The sequence below is a fragment of the Dama dama genome, chromosome 16 (assembly GCF_033118175.1).
Source record: "Dama dama isolate Ldn47 chromosome 16, ASM3311817v1, whole genome shotgun sequence".
NCBI classification, from domain to species: Eukaryota; Metazoa; Chordata; class Mammalia; order Artiodactyla; family Cervidae; genus Dama; species Dama dama.
This window is the reverse complement of record NC_083696.1, coordinates 9998098-10020304: the sequence shown is the minus strand read 5'-3', so window position 1 is coordinate 10020304 and position 22207 is coordinate 9998098. Positions and strand designations below refer to the sequence as shown.

Here is a 22207-nt window from a genome sequence, read left to right as displayed (position 1 = left end):
TTATCCATCAAGTGTGTTGGGCAAAAGACAGAGTCTACAGTCCTGGCAAACCGTCAGCAAGGCAGACAGGCGGCTGCCACTGGTTCCCATGAAAACAGAAAAAAAAAAAACCCAAAAACCCTACTTTTAAGAGCTTACCTCTAGAGAATAACTAAACAATGAGAGTTCGGCTGTATTTGTATACGGCTCCCCCACTGCCCCTCCACCACACCCATTCTACTGACTGTAGAGCAGCATCTTAGCCTATCAGCTGCTTGATAGAGGAGAACACAGAAGACTTGGATATATATCTCTAAATTAGACATGTGTGAAAAGGAAGGGAAACAAACATCAATTGGGCTTTCACTATGTGACAGGCCTTGTACCAGGTGGTGTGCTGGTTCTCACATTTAATCTTGATAACAACCTGTAAGGCAGGTAATCCTTTGCTTGTTTAGACATGAAAAAGTGGTGGTTCAGGAAGGGGAAAAATTAAAAGCTCTGTGGGGAACTGCTGCTGTACAAATTAAGCGAAAAGAGAAAAAGAGACTGAATAGAACAATAATAAATGATAGCATATAATTGACACATTTTAAAAATGTTACCTGAAAGGACTGGGCATTTCCAGACACAGCTGAGTGGGAATCAAGAGATGCAACTTGCATCAAAGCAGCAGATGGTGTTTGGAGACCAGAAATAGATGGCTGAGGTGCTAAGATAGAGGAAAAGTTTTCACTGTTAAATCCACTCCCCACTTCTTGGTACAAGTCTGGACTATCACCTTACATATCATCACCCTTCACACTTGACCATGTCTCTCACCTAATTCTCCTAAAACCAGACCTAATGGATCTCAGCAAGTAGGATCTAAACCTACTGGGCTAGTGAAAGGAAACTGGGTGTTTTCGGGTGCACAAGACTCAGACCTATGATCCCATCAGCTGACAAGAAGTGCAGAATTACACACAGGGAGATGGCTCATCCGCTGAACGCCGATTTCCAAAACTGACAATGCAACACAGCAGAAGACACAGCAGGCAGACCAAACACATTTCAGGCCTGAAAATGCCCTATCCAGGGACAGTCTGGGAAGTTTTATACTCTAGTCCAGTTCTCAATACTAAAACAATACAGCCTAATATTTTAGGGTACAGTGATGATAATTTTGGTACCAACCTAGTTTAAGGCCACAGAGCCTCAGAGGGGTTCCTTACCTTGTGAGGTAATGTGTGGGAGCACTGGATGGGCTGGCTGAACAGACGGCTGGACAGATGGGGTCACCATGGGCTGCCCAGCTCCTCGAGGAGCATTCACGTCCTACAACAGGCACAAGCATCTTGGTTATTACATCTATAGGTCCTTAGGTGAAGACTGAGACCGACTGTCCACCCTAAGCCTGCTTACAACCAGTGTTTTAGACCAAAAGAAAAAAAAAAAAAGGAGGAAGGAAAGGTAAGCAGAAAGGCACGAATTTAAGGCATGCGCTCTGGGAGGAAAGCACTCTATTATGTACCAGAGTAGGATCCCTCTCCCTGTAAATTATATCAAATAATTATAGTTAAATTTCCAGTGTACATTGATGATGTTATTTTATCTGAAGCAGCTAGAGTGACTGCTCCCCATAATGAATCATTTTCCAAACAAGCAGCTACCTTAAGACTGACCTAGTCTGCTTCCACAGAATTAGGGCCTCTCACAAGGAACCCCAGGGAATAATGCAGCCTTTCTCTTCTGCCAAATAATCTTCACAGACCTCAAGGTACTCACAGAAAATCACACACAGTAGGATTCACTGTGTCTCATTACCAGGCTATTTTTGACAATATAGTTTTAGAGTGTTTTCCCTTCATTTTTTTCCTTCATAACAGCAAAGCAATGTTGGTCCTACTGTAATTCTAAATAAAGTTAACACTGCAGGGAGCATGGGTTCAATCCCCAGTCAAGGAACTAAGATCCCATATGGCACACAAAGTGGCAAAAAAAAAAAAAAAAAGTCTAAAAAAAGTTAATGTAGAGACACCGTCCTGATTCACACAAGGAAAAAAGAAACTTGAGGCACAACATACAGTGACTGTGATCTGCTATGCTACAGCTTAAAGGCTGAAATCTCTTAGACATTCTTTTACATTAGACTTCTCTTATTTCCTGAAATTCTCAGAAATGTATTATGCATTTCTGGAAAAGCATCCCAGTTTTACATCATTACATAAATCAACCTAAATGTCTAACAACAGAGTGAAAGGAATTATAATAAATCAATATAACAGAGCACTGGGTTATCTTTAAAGGTGATAAAGCTTTGCTTTCTTTTTTTTTATATTATCAATATTAACATAAATGTTCATGATATAATATTAAGTTTAAAAATCTGATTATAAAACAACACAAAAAGAATGCCCTTTTTGTTAAATATGTCTTCTTTTTAATTTAAATTACCCTATAATAAGTGAGCAGCACTTAAAATTTTTAATAAGAATATTATCTTACCCAAATTTCATTTCCAGAACCCAGATAAAAATCATTTCTATAACGGGTCCCAGAAATCTTATTTTGTTTAAAATGTTACATCTACACAGAGCTCTTCCATGAAGAAATAAAATAAAATTATGAAAAAATAAAACCTTTTATGAATTTTTTTCTCAAGATTATCACCTTTGCTTTGCTGTACATCAATGTCAAAGAATCCTAAAAATTAATCACTGTTAAGTGTTTCAATTCAGTTAAGAAAGCATTATTTTAAATAAGGAATTAACCAATGGTTAAAGAACTTAATTGGAATTGTTACTTCTTGTCATTCACCAAATTCCAGATGGACTAAATATGAAATAATAGATCTAAATATATAATAATAAACATTTTAAACACACATGTAATGTTTACAATATCTGAAAGTGGGAAGGCTTTCTAAGCATACTGCCAAAAGCAAAAAACAAAGGGAAAAAATTGATAGATCTGATTGCAATAAAATTTTTAAACTTGAAAAATCAACATTTCTCAAGAGAATCTAAGCAATTCAATCACAAATATGAATTGAGCTTTCTTTATGGGTTGAGCATCATGCGGTCTAAAAGGTTTGATTTTTTACTAACAATAGAGAATTCAGTAGAAAGCTAAATTAACCACTTAAAACCACCCAATACTTCTGACAGATATACAGAATCGCTTCCATTTCTCAGGGGAAGGGCTAATTATAGGAGAAACACATATACTAATATCAACCTGTATCATTTTGACTATAAGCTCTCTAAATAATGATTCTGGTTAGAGGCAGGAAAAGCAATAATTTCAGTTAAAAGAACAAAGAGGGACTTCCTTGGTAGTCCAGTGGCTAAGACTCTGCACTCCCAGTGCAAGGGGCCAGGGTTCAATCCCTGGTCAGGGTACATCCCACATGCTGCAGACCCAGGGCAGCCAAATAAATAAATACTTTAAAAAAAAAAAGAACAGAAGACAGCAACATCTGCACTATTCATTCTAAGACAGCCAGTGGGACATACTTCAATTTCTGAATCATTAGAATCCAGCTGTGGTGGAAGAATGGGCAGCATAGGCTGGCCCATTTTAGCCATCCGAGAGATCAACTTGGCCTTGACTGTATCAGGATTCTAAAAAAAAAGGAAAGTCACAAAAATCACTGTAATCAAAGTTCATTACCTTCAGTCAACTCTACGTCTTTGACTCTTAGGTCAAATCTTTCAGTAAGTCCCCCTGGCACATCTATTTGAAAGTACTTTTTCTATAAAATAAGAATTCAAGATTTCTTTCCTAGAAGCATACATGGGTCACAATTAATGATAGTAGAAAAAATAATTCCCTACATGTTAGAATGGACAAAGTGGTTCCATCTGTATTCCTTCATTTCAATCAAGTCTCCTTACCAGGCATAAGTATTCCCACTTTATAGATGAAAAACTCAAGTACAGATTAAGGGAGGGAGGCATTTTAGATAATAATACCTTCTCAAGAGCAACTCAGCAGGTAAACATTCAGAAGAGATTCAGGGAGAAAGGTAAACAGGAACTCTGTGTTCTAAAGTCAGGTTCATTTAACACTGACTTGGCACTGATGACATACTAGCCCCTGAGCTGAATGCCTCTGTATTCATTAACCGGTTCAAAGTGCAGTTGTCAGAGCAGAGTGTATACCCCTAAGAGTACGCAAGATAATCTAGTGAGTGTAAAATGAAATGACCATAGCCTCTATTTTTAAGTTATTTATAAGCTACAGTATTATTGTTTAGTCATTCAGTCGTGTCCAACTCTTTGTGACCCCATGGACTGCAGCACGTCAGGCTTCCCTGTCCTTCGCCACCTCCCAGAGCTTGCTCAAGCTACTGTATGCATAAGACATTAAACTTGCTTACAGGGATGGACTATATATACTTCATATAATTTGTAAACAAACATACACTGAGAGTGTGTGCTCATCTCTTTTTAACAGTGGAGGCACATCAGTAAAAAATATTAGATCCCTCAAAAGAGGACTAATTATAGAAACCAACATCCACACAATGGAACATTGGGATCTAAAGAAAAGAATGAGGAAGTTTTCCATACACTAACATGGAAAGACACTGTTAGTATAAAAAGCAAGATAGATAATACACATAATATGCTATTTTTTGTGAAAGGGGGGAATAAAATATACATTCCTACTTGCTTGTATGTGCATAAAGAAACACGGAAGGAAAACATAGGAAACTAATAAAAGCACTTACCCAAGGTGCGGGGGTGGGGAGGGGAGTGAGATAAAACAAGGGTGCATGAGGGGAGGGGTAGGAATGAAATCTTCTCAACGTATACCCTGTTATATTGTTTTGCTAACTGTGCCCTATGAATGCAATTATATATTCAAAGCAAAAGATAAAAACTTGGGAAATTCCCTGGCAGTCCAGTAGGTTGGGACTTTGTCTTCCAAAGAAGGGAGTATAAGTTTGATCCCTGGTAGAGGAGCTAAGACCCCACATGCCTCACAGGTGAAAAAACAGAAATATTGTAACATAGTCATTAAAGACTTTAAAAATTGTCCCTATAAAAAATTTTTTAAATAAAAACTTCAATGTAAAAAGATGGTTAAAGTTTTATGTTATATGAACTTTGTCTCAACTCAAAAAACAAAATTGCAAAGAAAGAAAGAAAAAAAAAAAAAACATTGTAGACCACTAACTTACCAAAAGTTACTGAAGTTTAGAAATATTTGATAAAAGTAGCTGTGTCTAGAGAGTACAAAAGAATACTGAACAATTTTGTCAGCATTCAAAAGATCTGAGATTTTACACTGTTTTCCCATTTTCTTGATTCCTTGGCTTAACCTTCTGGGATTAGATCACTTTTTATACATATCAGATCAATTATTTGCTTAACTAATTTCTACTTTGGGTTGGATATAAACAAGTAAACTAGAGTTGGAGGGAAATTAACCATAAATTTCAGTCCACAGAGTTATCCTAATGTGGCAGGTGAAAGCTACAAAGCTTTAGAACTTCAAGCACTTCAGCTATCATCCCATCCACACGCAGCAAACTCAGATGCCTTCAGGGAGCAGGCAGGGCAGCCTCTCACACAGTGTACAGCCTCCCAAAGGTCTTCAGATCCAAAGTTTGCTACAACAGTATGCTAGTCTCCTTATCTCACAGTTTGAGAAAACACAGAGGCCCAGCAACCGGCTCAGAGCCAACTAGCTGGTGAATCAGTGTAGAATTCCTCCGAGAAAATGAAAGTATACAGACATGGAGTGTTAGCAGTAATTACGATAACAAAAAGCAACGTTAATTGAGTTCTTACAATACTCCAGACACAATACTAGAAACTCCATAGGCATTATTTAATTTAAACCTCATGGGCTTCCCCACTGGCTCAGCAGATGAAGAAGCCAGCTGCAATGCAGGAGATGCAGGTTCAATCCCTGCGTTGGGAAGATCCCCTGGAGAAGGAAATGGCAACCTGATCCATTATTCTTGCCTGAAAAATCTCATGGACAAAGGAGCCTGGTGGGCTATGGTCCAAAGGGTCACAAAGAGTAAAACATAAATGAGTGCATGCATGCGCGCGGGCACACACACACACACACACACACACACACACACATGCACATGTACGCACACAATTAAACCTCATAAAAATATTGAGAGATTACTGAAGACATGTTTTATGTAGGCTCTGTGCTTAGGGCTTTATAAACATATCACAGAAACTCTTAGAGGGGTTGTGAGAATTATTTCCATTTTAATAATTAAGAAGCTAAAGATCAGGGAAGTTAGATAATTTTCTCAAGGTCCCATGTTTGTAAGAATAAAGATTTGAATCCAGGTTTATGCAGAATCCCAGGCTAATTTAAACTGACTCTCAAGTAAAGGACAGTGAATCAAGTAATCACTTATTTCTACCCTAAATCAACATTTCTCATTATTTTTTTTTCTCTAACCTACCATACCCGAGGCACATGAAACCTTCCTAGCAAACTGGGGTTAAGGAGATAAAACATATATACTCACTGCATTTACTGTAAGCTGTTCACTAAGGGAGTTAGATTTGGAACGAAGAGCTGACTCCCTGAAAGCAAATAAGACATATCCTGAGATAAAAACAAAATCTATAATCATGAGTCCAGATTATACTGGATAAACATTGTTTTTTAAGACATTTGATAATTTAACAGCTGTAAAATAGAATTTTAACTGTTCTTTAGTTTGCATAATTTCTGAAAGCTACTGAAGATAAACAATTTTCCATTCAAATGGAAAAATTTACATTTTATCCTTAAAGATAAATGTTTATGGCTTTTGCCCAATTTTTCTCCAAAGTCTGGTGGGTATTCTTTTATATCTGAGTTAGTGCCTTTATAGACTATGAATATTAACCCTTTGTTAGAAAATTTGATGCAATTATGTTTCCCATTTCCCTTATCCCATTGATTCCCCCCAACTATTTAAGATTATTTCAGTTTTCAACTAGTGTGTTGGCCCAAAAGTTCATTCAGGTTCTTCTGTACGATGCTATGGACAACCTTGAACAAACTTTTTGGCCAAACTAATATATCCCTATTTCTGAACTACCCTAAGAATCATGTTTATGGACAATGAAAAAGTCTGATACAACTGCAGTGTCTTACCCGGATTTGAAAGGCACCGACGTGGATGGTGACACAACAGGGTCAGCAGAGATGCTGTCAGCAGCAGGGACGGGAGAAGGGGCTGCAGAATCCCGGGAACTAACGCTGTGCCCGTCAGAGCCAGAATCTCGAGTGAATTTCACCTAGGGAAGCAGCAGCCACAGGCTGAATAGGCTAACAGACCACAAAAACGGCCCTCTTCCCCCACCTTCTCCTTCCATCTTATTCTTCATCATACAAAGTCAATAACTATTCATGGTAGCAAAAGAGACAATGGAGACAAGCCAAAAGAAAAAAAAAAAAGATAATTACTGGCAATTCAACTGTTAAGTAGCAATACTGTTAGGATTTTGGATGTAATATTTCACATTTATATTACGTGTGTGTGTTTTACAAAAATGGGGCCATACTGCTTTACTCACTCACTGATTAACATATTAATATTTCCATGTTAACTAAATTATTAATCAATAACATCCTTTTTAATTTTTAACTTCAAAGGTCATACCCTTAACTGCTATCAACTACAGGAAAAAGTCTCCAAAGGACTTTGGGGACAGAAGTCATAAATATCTATGTTATCACAAAATATATTCCATCATTTCCTACTTGTTAGACATTCAATTTATTTCTAATTTCCTCCATACAAATAATACTTCTATGAATACTTTTATCTCTGTATCTTTGCACATAATCTTTTCCAAAATACAAATTCCCAGAAGTTAAATTGCTGGATAAAAGTTATACTTATTGTAAAATTTTTGATATATACCATTAAATTTCACACCATAAAGGGTGAACTACTTTATACTCCATATGTATGCTCAGTCGCTCAGTCATGTCTGACTCTTTGGACTGTGGCCCGCCAGACTCCTCTATCCATGAAATTTTCCAGGCAAGAATATTGGAGCGGGTTGCCATTTCCTACTCCAGGGGATCTTCCCAACCCCCAGGGATCAAACCCAAGTCTCCTGCCCCACCTACATTGGCAGGCAGATTCTTCACTACCGCACCACCTGGGAAGCCTTTATACTCCAAAAGTAGTGTATAAATCCTTCTCAAAACTCTTGTGACCCTGGGTGTCACCATTCTGTATCACCCTTGTCAGTTTTTTTTTTTCCCCGCCATGTCTCACGGCTTGCAGGGTCTCAGTTCTCCAATCAGAGGCTGAACCCAGGCCACAGTAGTGAAAGCCCAGAGTCCTAACCACTAGGCCACCAGGGAACTCCCCCAGCCTTGTCAGTTCAGTAAACAATTTGTAATTTTTTGATTGTTGATAAAATAGGGTGTTTCTTTCTTATGTTTACAAAAAGTCTTAATGGATTCAAATTGATTTGTTATCTATCACAGCCATGATTTCCTCAAAGGAAATCAATATAAAAGCTGTGAGAAAGGCAGCTGGAAGCATGTCAGTCAGAGGGCTGACATGCCCACCAGAGACGGGGGTGGAAAGAGTCACTGAAAAACAAAGCACATCCTTCGTCGCAGCAGGCAGAAGAGCCACAGTGAAGATGGCCGTGATATCTGTCTGCATTTTACAGTTTACAGTCTCAAACACTATCACATTTAAACCTAGTGATCACAGTGTAAAGCAAACAGAGTATTTTTTGGGGTGAGAGGGCAAAGGATTGGATGGGGAACACTAACTAACCACAGTTGTTATAAACTTTATTTGGACTTCCCTGGTATCCCAGACAGTAAAGAATTTGCCTACAATGCAAGAGACCTGGGTTTGCTCCCTGGGTTGGGAAGATCCCCTGGAGAAGGGAATTGGTTACCCACTCCAGTATTCTTGCTTGGAGAATTCCAACCAAGAGGAGCCTGGCAAGCTACAGTTCGTGGGGTCGCAAAGAGTTGGGACACGACTGAGCAACTAACATAGAAATTATCTGTAATAAAACCTTTAAATAGTACAAAGGGGTAGAATGTAAAAAAGTAAAAGTTTCTGAACTCCACTCCCATTCTCCAGAGAAAAATCACTACATTTCTTTAAATGGTTCCAGAAATTTCATATGAATATATGGGCATATATGTATATTTATTTGTATATATATACATACACACACAAGATCATACTACCCATACTGTTCCGCAACTTGTTTCTTTCACTTAAAAACAGATTTTCAATATTCTTTAAGAAATACACAGATGTCCACTCCCTGACACTTAAGCTGTTTCCAGTTCTCCACTATCACAAACAATGTGGCAAAAAACTATGTATCTATCTCTAGCTATCTATCTACATACAGGTATACATGCACACTTATGTAAACAGATTGATAACGATAAATTTGTAGCCATGGAATTACTAAATCAAAAGGTAGGAACACTGGGTAGGAATTTTACGGAAAAAATAAAAAGATAGACAAGTGACTAAATACAGAGCCAAGAAGGACATAAACTTTGGCCGTTAGATTCCAAAGCGTCTGTTCTTTCCAACCATACCACTTCTACTTAAAAGAAAAGAGAGAGATCTTTAGAATCTTTTCCAACACATTTACTTATTCATTTTACTTAATTAGCAAAGAGGACTCATCAAACACAACACAGCACAATTTCACTCACCCGCCTAATCTCCACCTCGAACACCAGGATTGAGTCTGTTGAGGGAGTCCATCCTATTACCCCTTCAGAGCCAGCAGCGCAGGCTGGGGGGATGATAAGCAACCGCTTCCCTCCTTTCCTCATGCCCACCATTCCATCCTCCCAGCTCTTTAGGAATCAGAGAAGAGGAAACGTTCATCAGATACAAACCTTCTCATAAGACAAAACACAGTAGAGGATCATTAGTTTATGCTCCCCGCTCCCACACACCAGTTTTAAGAACATCTAGAATACTTCTTCTCAGCCGACTTGTCAAAGCCAGCACATCCAGGGCTAAATGAAATATCTTAGATGATGAGAGAAATTGGGAGGAACAGAACGGCATTAAAAGGGAAATAAAAGCTATCATTTATTAAACACAGTTTTTTCTAAGTACTTTGGTAAGTGCTTTACTTCCACTATGTTGTTTAATTCCTAAAATAACTTCATAAGGTTAGTAGCAATAGCCCCATTTTACAGAAGAGAAAATTGAGGCTTAAGGAGGTAAGGTAACTAGCCCAAGATCAGTTAGTAAATTGTTAAGCCAAGATTCAACACTTAAGGAGGTAAGGTAACTAGCCCAAGATCAGTTAGTAAATTGTTAAGCCAAGATTCAACACTAGATCAGACTAGCTTTAAGTGTCATGCCCCAACTACTATGATCTCCAGGAAAAAGTTTCCGAAGGATTCTGGGAAAAGGAGTCATCAACAAAGCTATGGAGAAAAACATTCTGCCACACGGATGAATGAGTACTTAACAATGCATCAATATGTCCTGACACAATGATACCTCACATGTGTAAAATATTCTTTTTAAAAAAAAAAACTTCTAAAAAAAAGAAAAACAAAAAGAACTTCTCATTTTATACTGGATTATAGCTGATTAACAATGTTGTGAGGGACTTCCCTGGTGATCCAGTGGCTAAGACTCCATGTTCCCAACACAGGGGGCCCAGATTCAATCCCTCATCAGGGAACTAGTTCCTGCATGTTGCAATTAAGATCTGGTGCAGCCACATTAATTTTTTTAAAAAAGAAAAAGAAACAAAAAACAATGTTGTGATAGTTTTGGGTGGACAGCAAAGGGCCTCAGCCACACATATACATGTATCCACTCTCCCTCAAACTCCCCTCCCATCCAGGCTGCCACTTAACATTGAGCAGAGTTCCCATGCCAAGCAGGGCTCTGTGGGGCTCCTGGGAACGGAAGTCTTTTTGTCTCCCATTCCTCCTAGGCAAGACTCCAGCCCACATGACCTTCTCTGACTCTGGACTTGACTGAGCAACTGAACTGGCTGAAACAAGAGAAGCAGCAAGGAAACCACCTGAGGCAAAGTTAAAGGGACCAGAGAGGCTCATCAAGATTGGGAGATGAGACCTAAGACCCTGCACATGCCCTAATCTTGTCAGCAACCCCACCCTTTTGAAACAGTGCAGAAAAAGGAATGAAGATTGTTGAGGGAATGAAGATTGTTACTGCCTTGATCCTTATCCTATACCCCAGGACTATATAACCTCTCCCTACTCACCAGGGAGGGGGGCACAGGTTCTTGAGGGGCAAGCCTACTGTGTACCCCCTTTGCCTGGCAAAGTAACAAAGTCATTCTTTTTTTCTTCTCCATAACTCTGTCTTCATGTTTCTGTTTGGCACTAGTGCACAGCCAGCCAAGATCCTGGCAACAGTTCCCTGTGCTAGACAGGACTTTGCTGGTTATCCATTTTCAACAGTAGAGTGTACATGTGGATCCCAAATTCCCTCTTTCCCTCCCATTCGTCCCCCCTGGCAACTATAAATCTGTTTAATAAATCTGTTCTCTAAGTCTGTGAGTCTGTTTCTGTTTTGTAAATTAATCTTTACTTTATAAAATACATCCATAGTTGCTAAAAAAGAAATTCACAATGTGAACCCAGGTCCTTGGACTCCAATCCCAATGTCCCTCCTGCTATGTTGCAGTTGCTTCCTAGCATGATTTGAAGCATCCCAGACAGATTAGAATCACTCATTAATGGTACACTTCTGGAAGAAACAATCTAATCTCTTTCCCAAGGAGGCAATAGGAAGAATTTAATAGTGCCCTCAGAACCACAGAATGGAAACAAAAGGCAGGGACCACAAAAAAGAAATGTACCCTTCTTCAATAAATTGTCTCACAGGGAAAAGTCTCTCAAATCCAGACAACGTAGCACATTTTTCTGTATTTTATAACCAAGCCTTTCCAGATTCTTAGAAAATAAACCCAGCTTAGAAATTTCATAAAATTCAGTCTAAATTAAGCACACTGCAACTGATAAACTCTTACAAGAACACAGTTAAGCCTTTACCTTGATGACTTTTCCTGACCCTAATTTCAGGCGAAGAAGCTTATCTTTGTTAGCAGTGGAATCAAAAACCTGAAAGTTGATCAAAATAAATGTCAGCCAACTTCACAAATAATAATCATTATGATGTTCAACTTAACACAGAACAACACAGTACTTCTGAAATAGGTAATGTCAAATATACTGGAAAAATACTGACCTGAAAAACAGGGACCACATCATGGCTAAAGGTGTTATCACACTGAGTATCTCCGAGGCAAGGATTTTTCAGGTTTGGAAAAAAAAAAACTTCTACCACCACGTATTTAAAATTATTTTAATCTATAAACAATTTTCAAATAAATTGTTCAAATAAATTCTCTCATTTGATGCAAACAACCATCTGACCAAGAAAGTACATAGAGCCCTACTAACCAAGCTCAATTCATACCGGGAAAAAAAAATTAAGAGCTTAAATGCCTTGACAAAGTCAAGTTAGGATAAAATTGGGACTTGAATCCACATTTTTGGATTCATAATCTAAAGTTCTTTTTATCAAACCATACTATTTTTCTTTTTTTTTATTTTTTCATTTATTTTTATTAGTTGGAGGCTAATTATTTCACAACATTGCAATGGGTTTTGTCATACATTGACATGAATCAGCCATGGAGTTACATGTATTCCCCATCCCGATCCCCCCTCCCACCTTCCTCTCCACCCGATTCCTCTGGGTCTTCCCAGTGCACCAGGCCTGAGCACTTGTCTCATGCATCCAACCTGGGCTGGTGATCTGTTTCACTATAGATAATATACATGCTGTTCTCTCGAAACATCCCACCCTCGCCTTCTCCCACAGAGTCCAAAAGTCTGTTCTGTACATCTGTGTCTCTTTTTCTGTTTTGCATATAGGGTTATCATTACCATCTTTCTAAATTCCATACATATGTGTTAGTATGTTGTATTGGTCTTGATCTTTCTGGCTTACTTCACTCTGTATAATGGGCTCCAGTTTCATCCATCTCATTAGAACTGATTCAAGTGAATTCTTTTTAATGGCTGAGTAATATTCCATGGTGTATATGTCCCACAGCTTCCTTATCCATTCATCTGCTGATGGGCATCTAGGTTGCTTCCATGTCCTGGCTATTATAAACAGTGCTGCGATGAACATTGGGGTGCACGTCTCTTTCAGATCTGGTTTCCTCAGCGTGTATGCCCAGAAGTGGTATTGCTGGGTCATATGGCAGTTCTATTTCCAGTTTTTTAAGAAATCTCCACACTGTTCTCCATAGTGGCTGTACTAGTTTGCATTCCCACCAGCAGTGTAAGAGGGTTCCCTTTTCTCCACACCCTCTCCAGCATTTACTGCTTGTAGACTTTTGGATAGCAGCCATCCTGACTGGCGTGTAATGGTACCTCATTGCGGTTTTGATTTGCATTTCTCTGATAATGAGTTATGTTGAGCATCTTTTCATGTGTTTGTTAGCCATCTGTATGTCTTCTTTGGAGAAATGTCTGTTTAGATCTTTGGCCCATTTTTTGATTGGGTCATTTATTTTTCTGGAATTGAGCTTCAGGAGTTGCTTGTATATTTTTGAGATTAATCCTTTGTCTGTTGCTTCATTTGCTATTATTTTCTCCCAATCTGAGGGCTGTCTTTTCACCTTACTTATAGTTTCCTTTGTTGTGCAAAAGCTTTTAAGTTTCGTTAGATCCATTTGTTTATTTTTGCTTTTTTTCCCCAATATTCTGGGAGGTGGGTCATAGAGGATCCTGCTGTGATTTATGTCAGAGAGTGTTTTGCCTACGTTCTCCTCTAGGAGTTTTATCATTTCTGGTCTTACATTTAGATCTTTAATCCATTTTGAGTTTATTTTTGTGTATGGTGTTAGAAAGTGTTCTAGTTTCATTCTTTTACAAGTGGTTGACCAGTTTTCCCAGCACCACTTGTTAAAGAGGTTGTCTTTTTTCCATTGTATATCCTTGCCTCCTTTGTCAAAGATAAGGTGTCCATAGGTTCGTGGATTTATCTCTGGGCTTTCTATTCTGTTCCATTGATCTATATTTCTGTCTTTGTTCCAGTACCATACTGTCTTGATGACTGTGGCTTTGTAGTAGAGTCTGAAGTCAGGCAGGTTGATTCCTCCAGTTCCATTCTTCTTTCTCAAGATTACTTTGGCTATTTGAGGTTTTTTGTATTTCCATACAAATTGTGAAATTATTTGTTCTAGTTCTGTGAAAAATACCGTTGGTAGCTTGATAGGGATTGCATTGAATCTATAGATTGTTTTATCAAACCATACTACTTTTGAGGGCTTAAAAATATAAAAACACAATAAGCCCAATCTATTCACACTATCTAGTATAAGAAAAACAGAAACAACTGTGAAGAAAGTCTAAAAAGTTTAAGGCCTAATCCCATAAGAATCTATTCAAATTTAAAACTGGTATAGGAGGACAAGACATACACATGAACAATTACCAAAAATAATACTGGTGCAAACTGGTTTCCACTTGCTCTAAGTAAGAGAGACAGTGGCACCGAGCAGATTTTATACACTAGCATTTCATGGCTATGCCTCAAAAGCAGCTGTAGAGATTAACCCAAGGCTCCTACAAGATTTCTATTTGCTAACAGCAGCAATTCACAGTAATATACTGTACATTTGAATAGCTCTCAAGCTATTTAAATTACAAGAGAACTTGTAGGGTACTTTTTTCTTACCTGGCCCAGAACGTGATTCTGAAAGAGCCAGCTGGTATAGGCCACTTCTAAAGAATCTCCAACTTCTACCGCAGGGCCTTCCACTACAATAAGGTCCTGTGACAGCACGGAATCCAGGGAAGAGGCGCTGTTGCACTTGGCAATGCAAACCTGCGAGGTGAAATCGAAGCATGAACCTACTTTAAGCTCAGTTAAGGACTCACTCAGTTATTACTAATTGCTCTTTTCCAAACAGTGGCTCCCACTTACAAAACAAATTACATGTTTAGAAGCAAACTGTCCCAAAGTCAGTAATCTTGCCAGCAATCAACGTGCTTAAGAGTATGGCTTTGGAGTCTGACTGAGTACAGATCTGGGCACTGCCACTTATTAACTTGTGACCTCAGCCAAATAACACAACTCCTATGAACCTTATTTCATAAGAGATTTTTTTGTAAGATGGAGATAAAGGCTTTGCATATTTCCTAGTGTTAGCTATGAAGACTGAACTAATAATACAAGGAGAGTACTTGGCACACTGCCTGGCAAATCACAGTAAGTACACAATAAACATTTGCTATCATTACTATATTAATTTACTGCTTCAGTGTTTGGGAGCCTAGAAAAGATAGGGGAACATCTTAAAAAAATGTCAAAACGCTATTTAAATAAATAAAATAAAGGCCCTTTACAAAACCATGATGTATTCCCAGAATTCATCTCTACCACCTACAGATGTACCCATATTATGCTGGCTCAGATCCTAGATAAAGAAGTCAAACATATCTTTATGAATAATTTTTCTATAGTCAATGTTTGAACATACATACCTTAGAAACTTGCTACTCATTTTCTTTAAAAAAAGTTTCATCATTGCAATCAAATAAATGCTAGCTAAAACAATGAGAAGTCATTTTTTATCAAGCAAATAAGAGTAAGAAGAAAAAAAACTATAGTAATTCTAAATGTTGGCAAAGAGGCTTCCATGGTGGTCCAGTGGCTAAGAATCCGCCATGCAGTGCAGGGGACACTGGCTTGATCCCTGGTCTAGGAAAATCCCACATGCCCGGGGGCAACTGAGCCTGTGTACCACAACTACTGAGCCTGAATGCCCGAGAACCTGTGCTCCACCACGGGGGAGACTTGTTGCACTAGAGAGTAGCCCCTTCTAGTTGCAACTGGAGAAAGTCCAAGCACAGTAACGAAGATCCAGCACCGTCAAAAATAAATAAGTAAATGTTGGCAAAGGTATAGTGAGAGAACTGATATGGATGTAAAATAGCACAATTTATACAGGATCTAAAACTATATGAACTCTTTGACTCCATCTTTCACTTCTTCTAGCCTAAGGAAATAATCAGAGACCAATGCAAAAGACATGGGTTCAGTCCCTGGGTTGGGAAGATTCCCTGGAGTAGGAAGTGGCAACACACTCCAGTATTCTTTCCTGGAAAATTCCATAGACAGAGGAGCCCGATGGGCTACAGTTCACAGGGTCGCAAAGAGTCGGACATGACTGAGCAACTGAATACACGTGCATGCTGAAAGAACTATAACTAGTTATACACCTTATGCATAGGAAAAAAAAGAAATGTCACATGTTAACAGTGATTACTTTGGGTAGTAAGATTATGAATGCTTTCAAATGCTTTTCTAAATTTTCTATAATGACAATGAAATAACTTTTTAAAAATTCTTTTAAAATATCTTTAAAAAGATAGTTGTATTTATTCCTTAAGATAGTTTATGAGAAGTGTTTAAAGATGTAAGTTTATATTTAGCCTTTTCTTTCTCCTTTCAAGCAATAAGTATCCTTATTATTTCCCTAAAATACAATAAGTTCAAGGGATGAATTTAGTGGGTTTTTTTTTTTATGCTTGTAACTAACAATATAGCAAGTTATGAGTTTTCCATATATTTTCTTAAAATCAAGGGAAATCCAGATTAGTGTTTGGTTCTTCACCGAAAGAATAAAATAATCTTACCTGTTTATTGAACTCCACGGCAGCCTTTTCCGACTCAAACATGATGGACCAGTTTTGTCTCTGGTCATCATAAAAGGTGCTGTAGTTATTGGGCTGAACCTGGAGAAAGGAGAAATGTTGAGATAACTCAACAGCAAGCAGCACAGTAGATAAATGTGACTGCCTAAGCTCATGTAGAAGGGCCTTCCCTCAGGTGGACCCAAGGAGAGTTATCAGGGAACTTTCTTCTTCCCTCCCATCCTCCACCAATCACCCCTTAGTCCACATTCCCAGAAGGCAGTCAAGATACCTTTCTGAAAGGTTCTGTTAATACTCACTCTGCGGAATTCCCTGACAAGCACAGCCAAAAAGAAAGATACCCACTTTAGAGTCCAGAGTGAAGGTAGTGGATCTAATTCCCACCAGGTATGCACAGAACCATCTCTCCTATAAGCCAGTCCCAAAGGAGCTACTGATTCCAACAGGGAAAGCCTTACCGTCAGCTCAAAGTTCAGATGAATCCTGGCAACAGTTACTGGCTGTTGCTGACTGATATAAAGAAGAATCCTATACTGTACTCAAGCAAAGACGGACAGAAAAAAAAGAGAAGTTAAAGAACAATACAAAGATGTCAGGGGTCATGCTTCATGCAGGTATAAAACTCAAACCTCCGGTAACCCATTAAAGTTTAGAGTTTATCTTCTCACCATCTACTTTAATCTCTTCTCATTTTGATCCTACTCTTTTAACTGTAATTAGCAATGTCTTTATTTTGTTGGTGTTTTTATTTGAATGAGGGGTGACTAAAGAGATATGCAAATGGCCCACAGGTACATAAAAAAGATGTTCAACATCATTAGGCATTAAGGAAATACAAATTAAAACCACAATAAGGTACCAGTTCACACCTATCAGAATGGCTATTGTAGAAAAAGGAAAAAAAATGAAGTGTTGGCAGGGTAGTGGAGAAACTGGAACCCTCATATATCACTTATGGGAATGTAAAATGGTGTACATGCTGTAGAGAGAGTTCGGCAGTTCCTCGAAAAGCTAACCAAGGAATTACCATATGACATAGCAATTTCCCTCCTAGTATACATGCAAAAGAACTGAAAAGAGGGACTCAAATATACACCTGTACATCAATGTTCACTGCACTGTTATTCACAATAGTCAAAAGGTGGAAACACCTAAGTGTCCAGCAGATAATGAATGGATAAACATTAAAAATGTGTTTTGTATATATATATATATATATATATATGTATATATATATACACACAATAAATATTATTCAGCCATAAAAATAACCAATTTCTGATACACACTATAACATGGATGAATCTTGAAAACATTTTGCTAAGTGAAATAAGCCAGACAAATATTTTATGATTCCACTTATATGAAATACCTAGAGTAGGCAAATTCATGATAGTGTGGGATAGGGAAGCCTAGCATGCTGCAGTCCATGGGGTAGCAGAGTCAGATAGGACTTAGTGACTGAACAACAACAGAAAGTAGATTGGGGTTACCAGGGTATAAGGGAAAGGGGATGGGGAGTTATTGCTTAAAGGTTACAGATTTTGTTTGGGGTGATGAAAAAAGTGGAAACAGTGATGATGGTTGCTCAATACTGTGAATGTAATTTATACAACTGAATTGTATATTTCAAAATGATTAAAATGGCAAATTTTATGTCTCATATACATTTACAACACACACAGAAATTAAAATTCAACCCTAGAAGGGAGGGAGGGGCTGACTACAGAAGCTCATATACAGTCATGTACTAGAAGAGACTTCCCTTATACCATGATCACCTCATGCCAATCCAATTATAGACCGAGCTGCTCAGGGAAGGACCACAGGTATATGAAGAGCTGGTTCACGCCTGGGCTGTCCCTACTGAGCACTGTCTATGAAGGCTTTTGATTGAGAGCCTCGAGGGCCTCTGACTCTTCGGTCCTGAAGTTTTCTGCCCATCAGAGATTCTGAGCTGAGATTCTTTAGCCTCTCCCCCATGAAGTTCAAAATCTAGCAAATATATTGAGAGGAAGGTTGTTGCTTTCCAACCCTAAGTAGGATTTTATCTCCTATGAATCAAAGGCAATCTTTCCCTCTGCCTTTCTGGCATAGTCCATGGACTTCCACACCACACCCCAATTCATCAAATGTCCCTTGGGGAAAAACCAATCTTGTGTTTGGAGTGTCTACAGCTTTTGCCAATGTCTCTTTCCCCCAGCAGTTTCTGCTTGGGACACACTTGATGTTTAGTCTACTCCTAAGTATCAGCAAAGGTCTCAAGGCAAGGAAACACTCAGCTCATTGGCTCTTTCCTCTCAAAATTTTAGTTCATCTAGTCCTCATCGTTTCCATAGCTCCCTAATGAATTTTAAAATACAATTTTTTCACTTTGTCTTTTTACATGGCTGCCTGCCACAACGTAAGACATTCTATCCGGAAGTGAAGGTGGTAAGGTCCCAGTGTGCCTGTGCTGTCACCTCAGTCAGGCCCAGCTCTGTGCGACCCCATGGGCGGAGCGGCGCATCAGGCTCCTCTGTCCATGGCACTCTCCAGGCAAGGATCCTGCCGTGAGCGGCCACGGAGGTGCTGCCTCCTCCCGGGACCTTCCCGAGCCAGGGATGGAGCTCACGTCTCTTAAGTTTCCTGTGTCGGCAGGAAGGCTCTCTATCACTGGTCTCACCGAGTGGGCTTTCCTTTGGGAAGCCCAAAGTCCCGATACCAGATTATTAAAATCCAAATGGCAATCTCTAATGAATTAACTAAGTTAGATAATAATCAACAATGGCTGGTAACAGGGACTTCTCTGGTGGCCCAGTGGTTAAGACTGTATGCTCCCACTGCAGTGGGTGCAGGTTTGATCCCTGGTCGGGGGTTAAGATCCCACATGCCTCCCAGAGGAAAGAAAAGAAAAAAAAAAAAAAACAATGGCTGCTAACATGACAAAATGAGAGACAATCAGACATTACATATCTCCCAATGGCAGAATGAGCGATTTAAGGAACACAGTAACAAACTGCAATGCATGGACCTTATTAGGTTAAAAGTAACGGCCAAAAAGGAAAAAAAACAGATAATTGGGGAAATCTGAATACTAACTGGTAATGTGCATGAGATCAAAGAATTATTGTGGGTTGTGTTTATGTGCAATAACGGTTATGTTTTTTTAAAGTATTTATCTTAAAAAAAAAAAATAAAGTATTTATCTTGTAGAGATATGTACTAAAATATTTCCAGCTAAAACTGTATGCTGGAGATTTATCCAAAATAATCTGAGCAGGAGAATAAGGAAGACAGGTTGGAGTTGAGATGAAAAAGATTAATAACTGTTAGAGCTCAGTAATGGATATGTGGGTGTTTGTTATTCTAGTCCCACTGTTTTTACATGTGTTTTGCAAATTTCCAAAATTAAGCTTTTTGTTTTTCATGTACATGAGTGTTGTCCATTACTTCAGCTCCCCTGAACAGGTCATCTTCTCTCTCAGTGTCTCAGAGTTTCTGAGGTACGTGGACTGCATGTTATCTGGACCTCTGAAATTCTATTGTTTCTTATGTGTTTTTTAACAATGTTCAAAACCTTCTGGAGAAGAATTTGAAGCTAGATACAATCTACACTGGCCACCCGATGCAAAGAACTGACTCCTTTGAAAAGACCCTGATGCTAGGAAAGATTGAACACGGAAGAAGGGGACAACAGAGGATGAGATAGTTAGATGGCATCACCGACTCAATGGACATGAGTCTGAGTAGGCTCCAGAAGTTGGTGATGGACAGGGAAGCCTGGCGTGCTGCAGTCCATGGAGTCGCAATAAGTTGAACACAACTGAGCAACTGAACTGAACTGAACAATCTACACAAGGATATCAGTCTCTGGGCTTCTAATCACATCTTTTTTAATCAAATCAGTATTTTGCTGTGTGATAAACTGCCCAACTCATCAAACTTTCAAAAAAGATAAACACACACATACACACAAAAGATAAACAGTGATCATGCTCAAAGCATTGCTCATTACCTAACAAAAGAATGTCCTTCGTAAATGAATGACTCTAAGATTCTACAAATTCTTAAGCTAGATCCATATCACAAAGGTCAAACTTAAGGAATTTGAGTGGTTGAATTTGTTTTAATGCACAACAGTAAGCAAAATGTGACTATAAATACCATTATACACCTAACATTAAAAATTCACATTAAGTACAATCATTCTAATCCTCTGATATAAAAGACAAGTCCCCATAAAAACCAGTTCACTGGTATGATTTGGGACACCTGAATATACATGAGACAAGTGGGTATTCTCACCTCTCTGGTTGTGTGATTTCCCAGGACTGCAGCACCAAATTTGCCCTGCTTTACATATTGACCATTTGTGCTACAGAAGTAAGAAAAACAGGTATTAACACTTCCTTCAAATAAGGGGAATCAGCTTTCAGACATTATATATCTCCCAATAGGAGAATGAAAGTGATTTAAGAAACATAGTAACCAACTGTAATGCATGGACTTTATTAGATTAAAAGTAACTGTTAAAAAGAATTCTGGAAGTGGGGAATCTAGTCACTCAGCCTCTAGAAAGGGACAGACACAGTTTATAATTTAAAGCTCTGACACAATTTCTTTACTCTTTAAATATCTACTATTCACGATCTTTTAGTGGAGGGGCCTTCCCTGAACTTTTAAAAAGGCTGCTGCTGAGGGTATAAGCACTTCCTAGACAGAGAGTATATAAGGTAGTGGCTCTTCAAAGTGTTGTGTGCAAAACTGCCCAACTGAAACATTAAAAAGCATTACTAATACTTTGCCTGTCTATGGCAGGACTGAGAAGCCATTTTGCAATGAACAGAGACGCCTATCGTGAAAAGACAGGAGCTTATCCCACACCCCCAAGCAACTTCAGAAAGTCCTTCTCAGCTACTTACTAACGATAGGCATGGACTGCCGTGGCAACCAACACTGTGGAAGTGCCTGTCGTGGTGGGCGCTGTTTTGGGTGTCCCCTGATTTCCTGATGAAGAGATGAAGGAGAAAATGAAAGTTGTCATTCATTTCTTGCTTGAAACTGATTTTTAACCATTAAAGCAGCTTCAAAATTCTTCTTTAACCTTAGAGTTGATGTTATAATGCTTTCATGACCTTTGTCCTCATCTGATCCACAAAAGGGCCCCTATGGTTATGGCTGGGGAGGAAGAAACTGAGCCTCTAGGTCCCAAGTACCTTACGTGATGACAGTAGCAAGCCCAGGACTAGAACTCGGGATTCTGGCTCCATTCCAAACAAATCTTTGGGCTGGACAAGAAGCACTGTCTAGAAAGCAAGATCACATTCCATCTACTTTCTTTTCTCCTTCCAATACTTTGACAGCGATAATTAGTAAAAATGAAGTTGTTTTCCTTTCCCTTACTTTCAGAGTTGAAAATTTTTGATATTGAGATTACATTCATAACTTTACTTTTGCAGTGGTAAAGCAACACTAACATTTAAAAACAGTACATTCAGAGTAAATCATATGTTCACACCTACCACAGGAATGCACTGATGGAATA

At 38.7% G+C, this 22207-nt stretch overlaps 1 protein-coding gene across 2 annotated transcripts in view; it reads right to left on the bottom strand.

Annotated features, from left to right (window-relative positions):
• The window catches only part of FKBP15 (FKBP prolyl isomerase family member 15), a 56872-nt gene that overhangs the window by 22995 nt on the left and 11670 nt on the right, over nt 1–22207 (bottom strand). For both annotated transcript variants that reach the window (XM_061163394.1, XM_061163395.1), the window contains exons 3-14: nt 21585–21669; nt 20968–21037; nt 17139–17213; nt 16663–16761; nt 14699–14848; nt 11995–12063; nt 9655–9801; nt 7090–7232; nt 6473–6530; nt 3477–3584; nt 1194–1296; nt 585–691 (exon numbers count right to left, since the gene is read on the bottom strand). In XM_061163394.1, the coding sequence (XP_061019377.1) occupies nt 585–691; nt 1194–1296; nt 3477–3584; nt 6473–6530; nt 7090–7232; nt 9655–9801; nt 11995–12063; nt 14699–14848; nt 16663–16761; nt 17139–17213; nt 20968–21037; nt 21585–21669 (1214 nt within the window). The remainder of the gene's footprint in view (nt 1–584; nt 692–1193; nt 1297–3476; nt 3585–6472; nt 6531–7089; nt 7233–9654; nt 9802–11994; nt 12064–14698; nt 14849–16662; nt 16762–17138; nt 17214–20967; nt 21038–21584; nt 21670–22207) is intronic.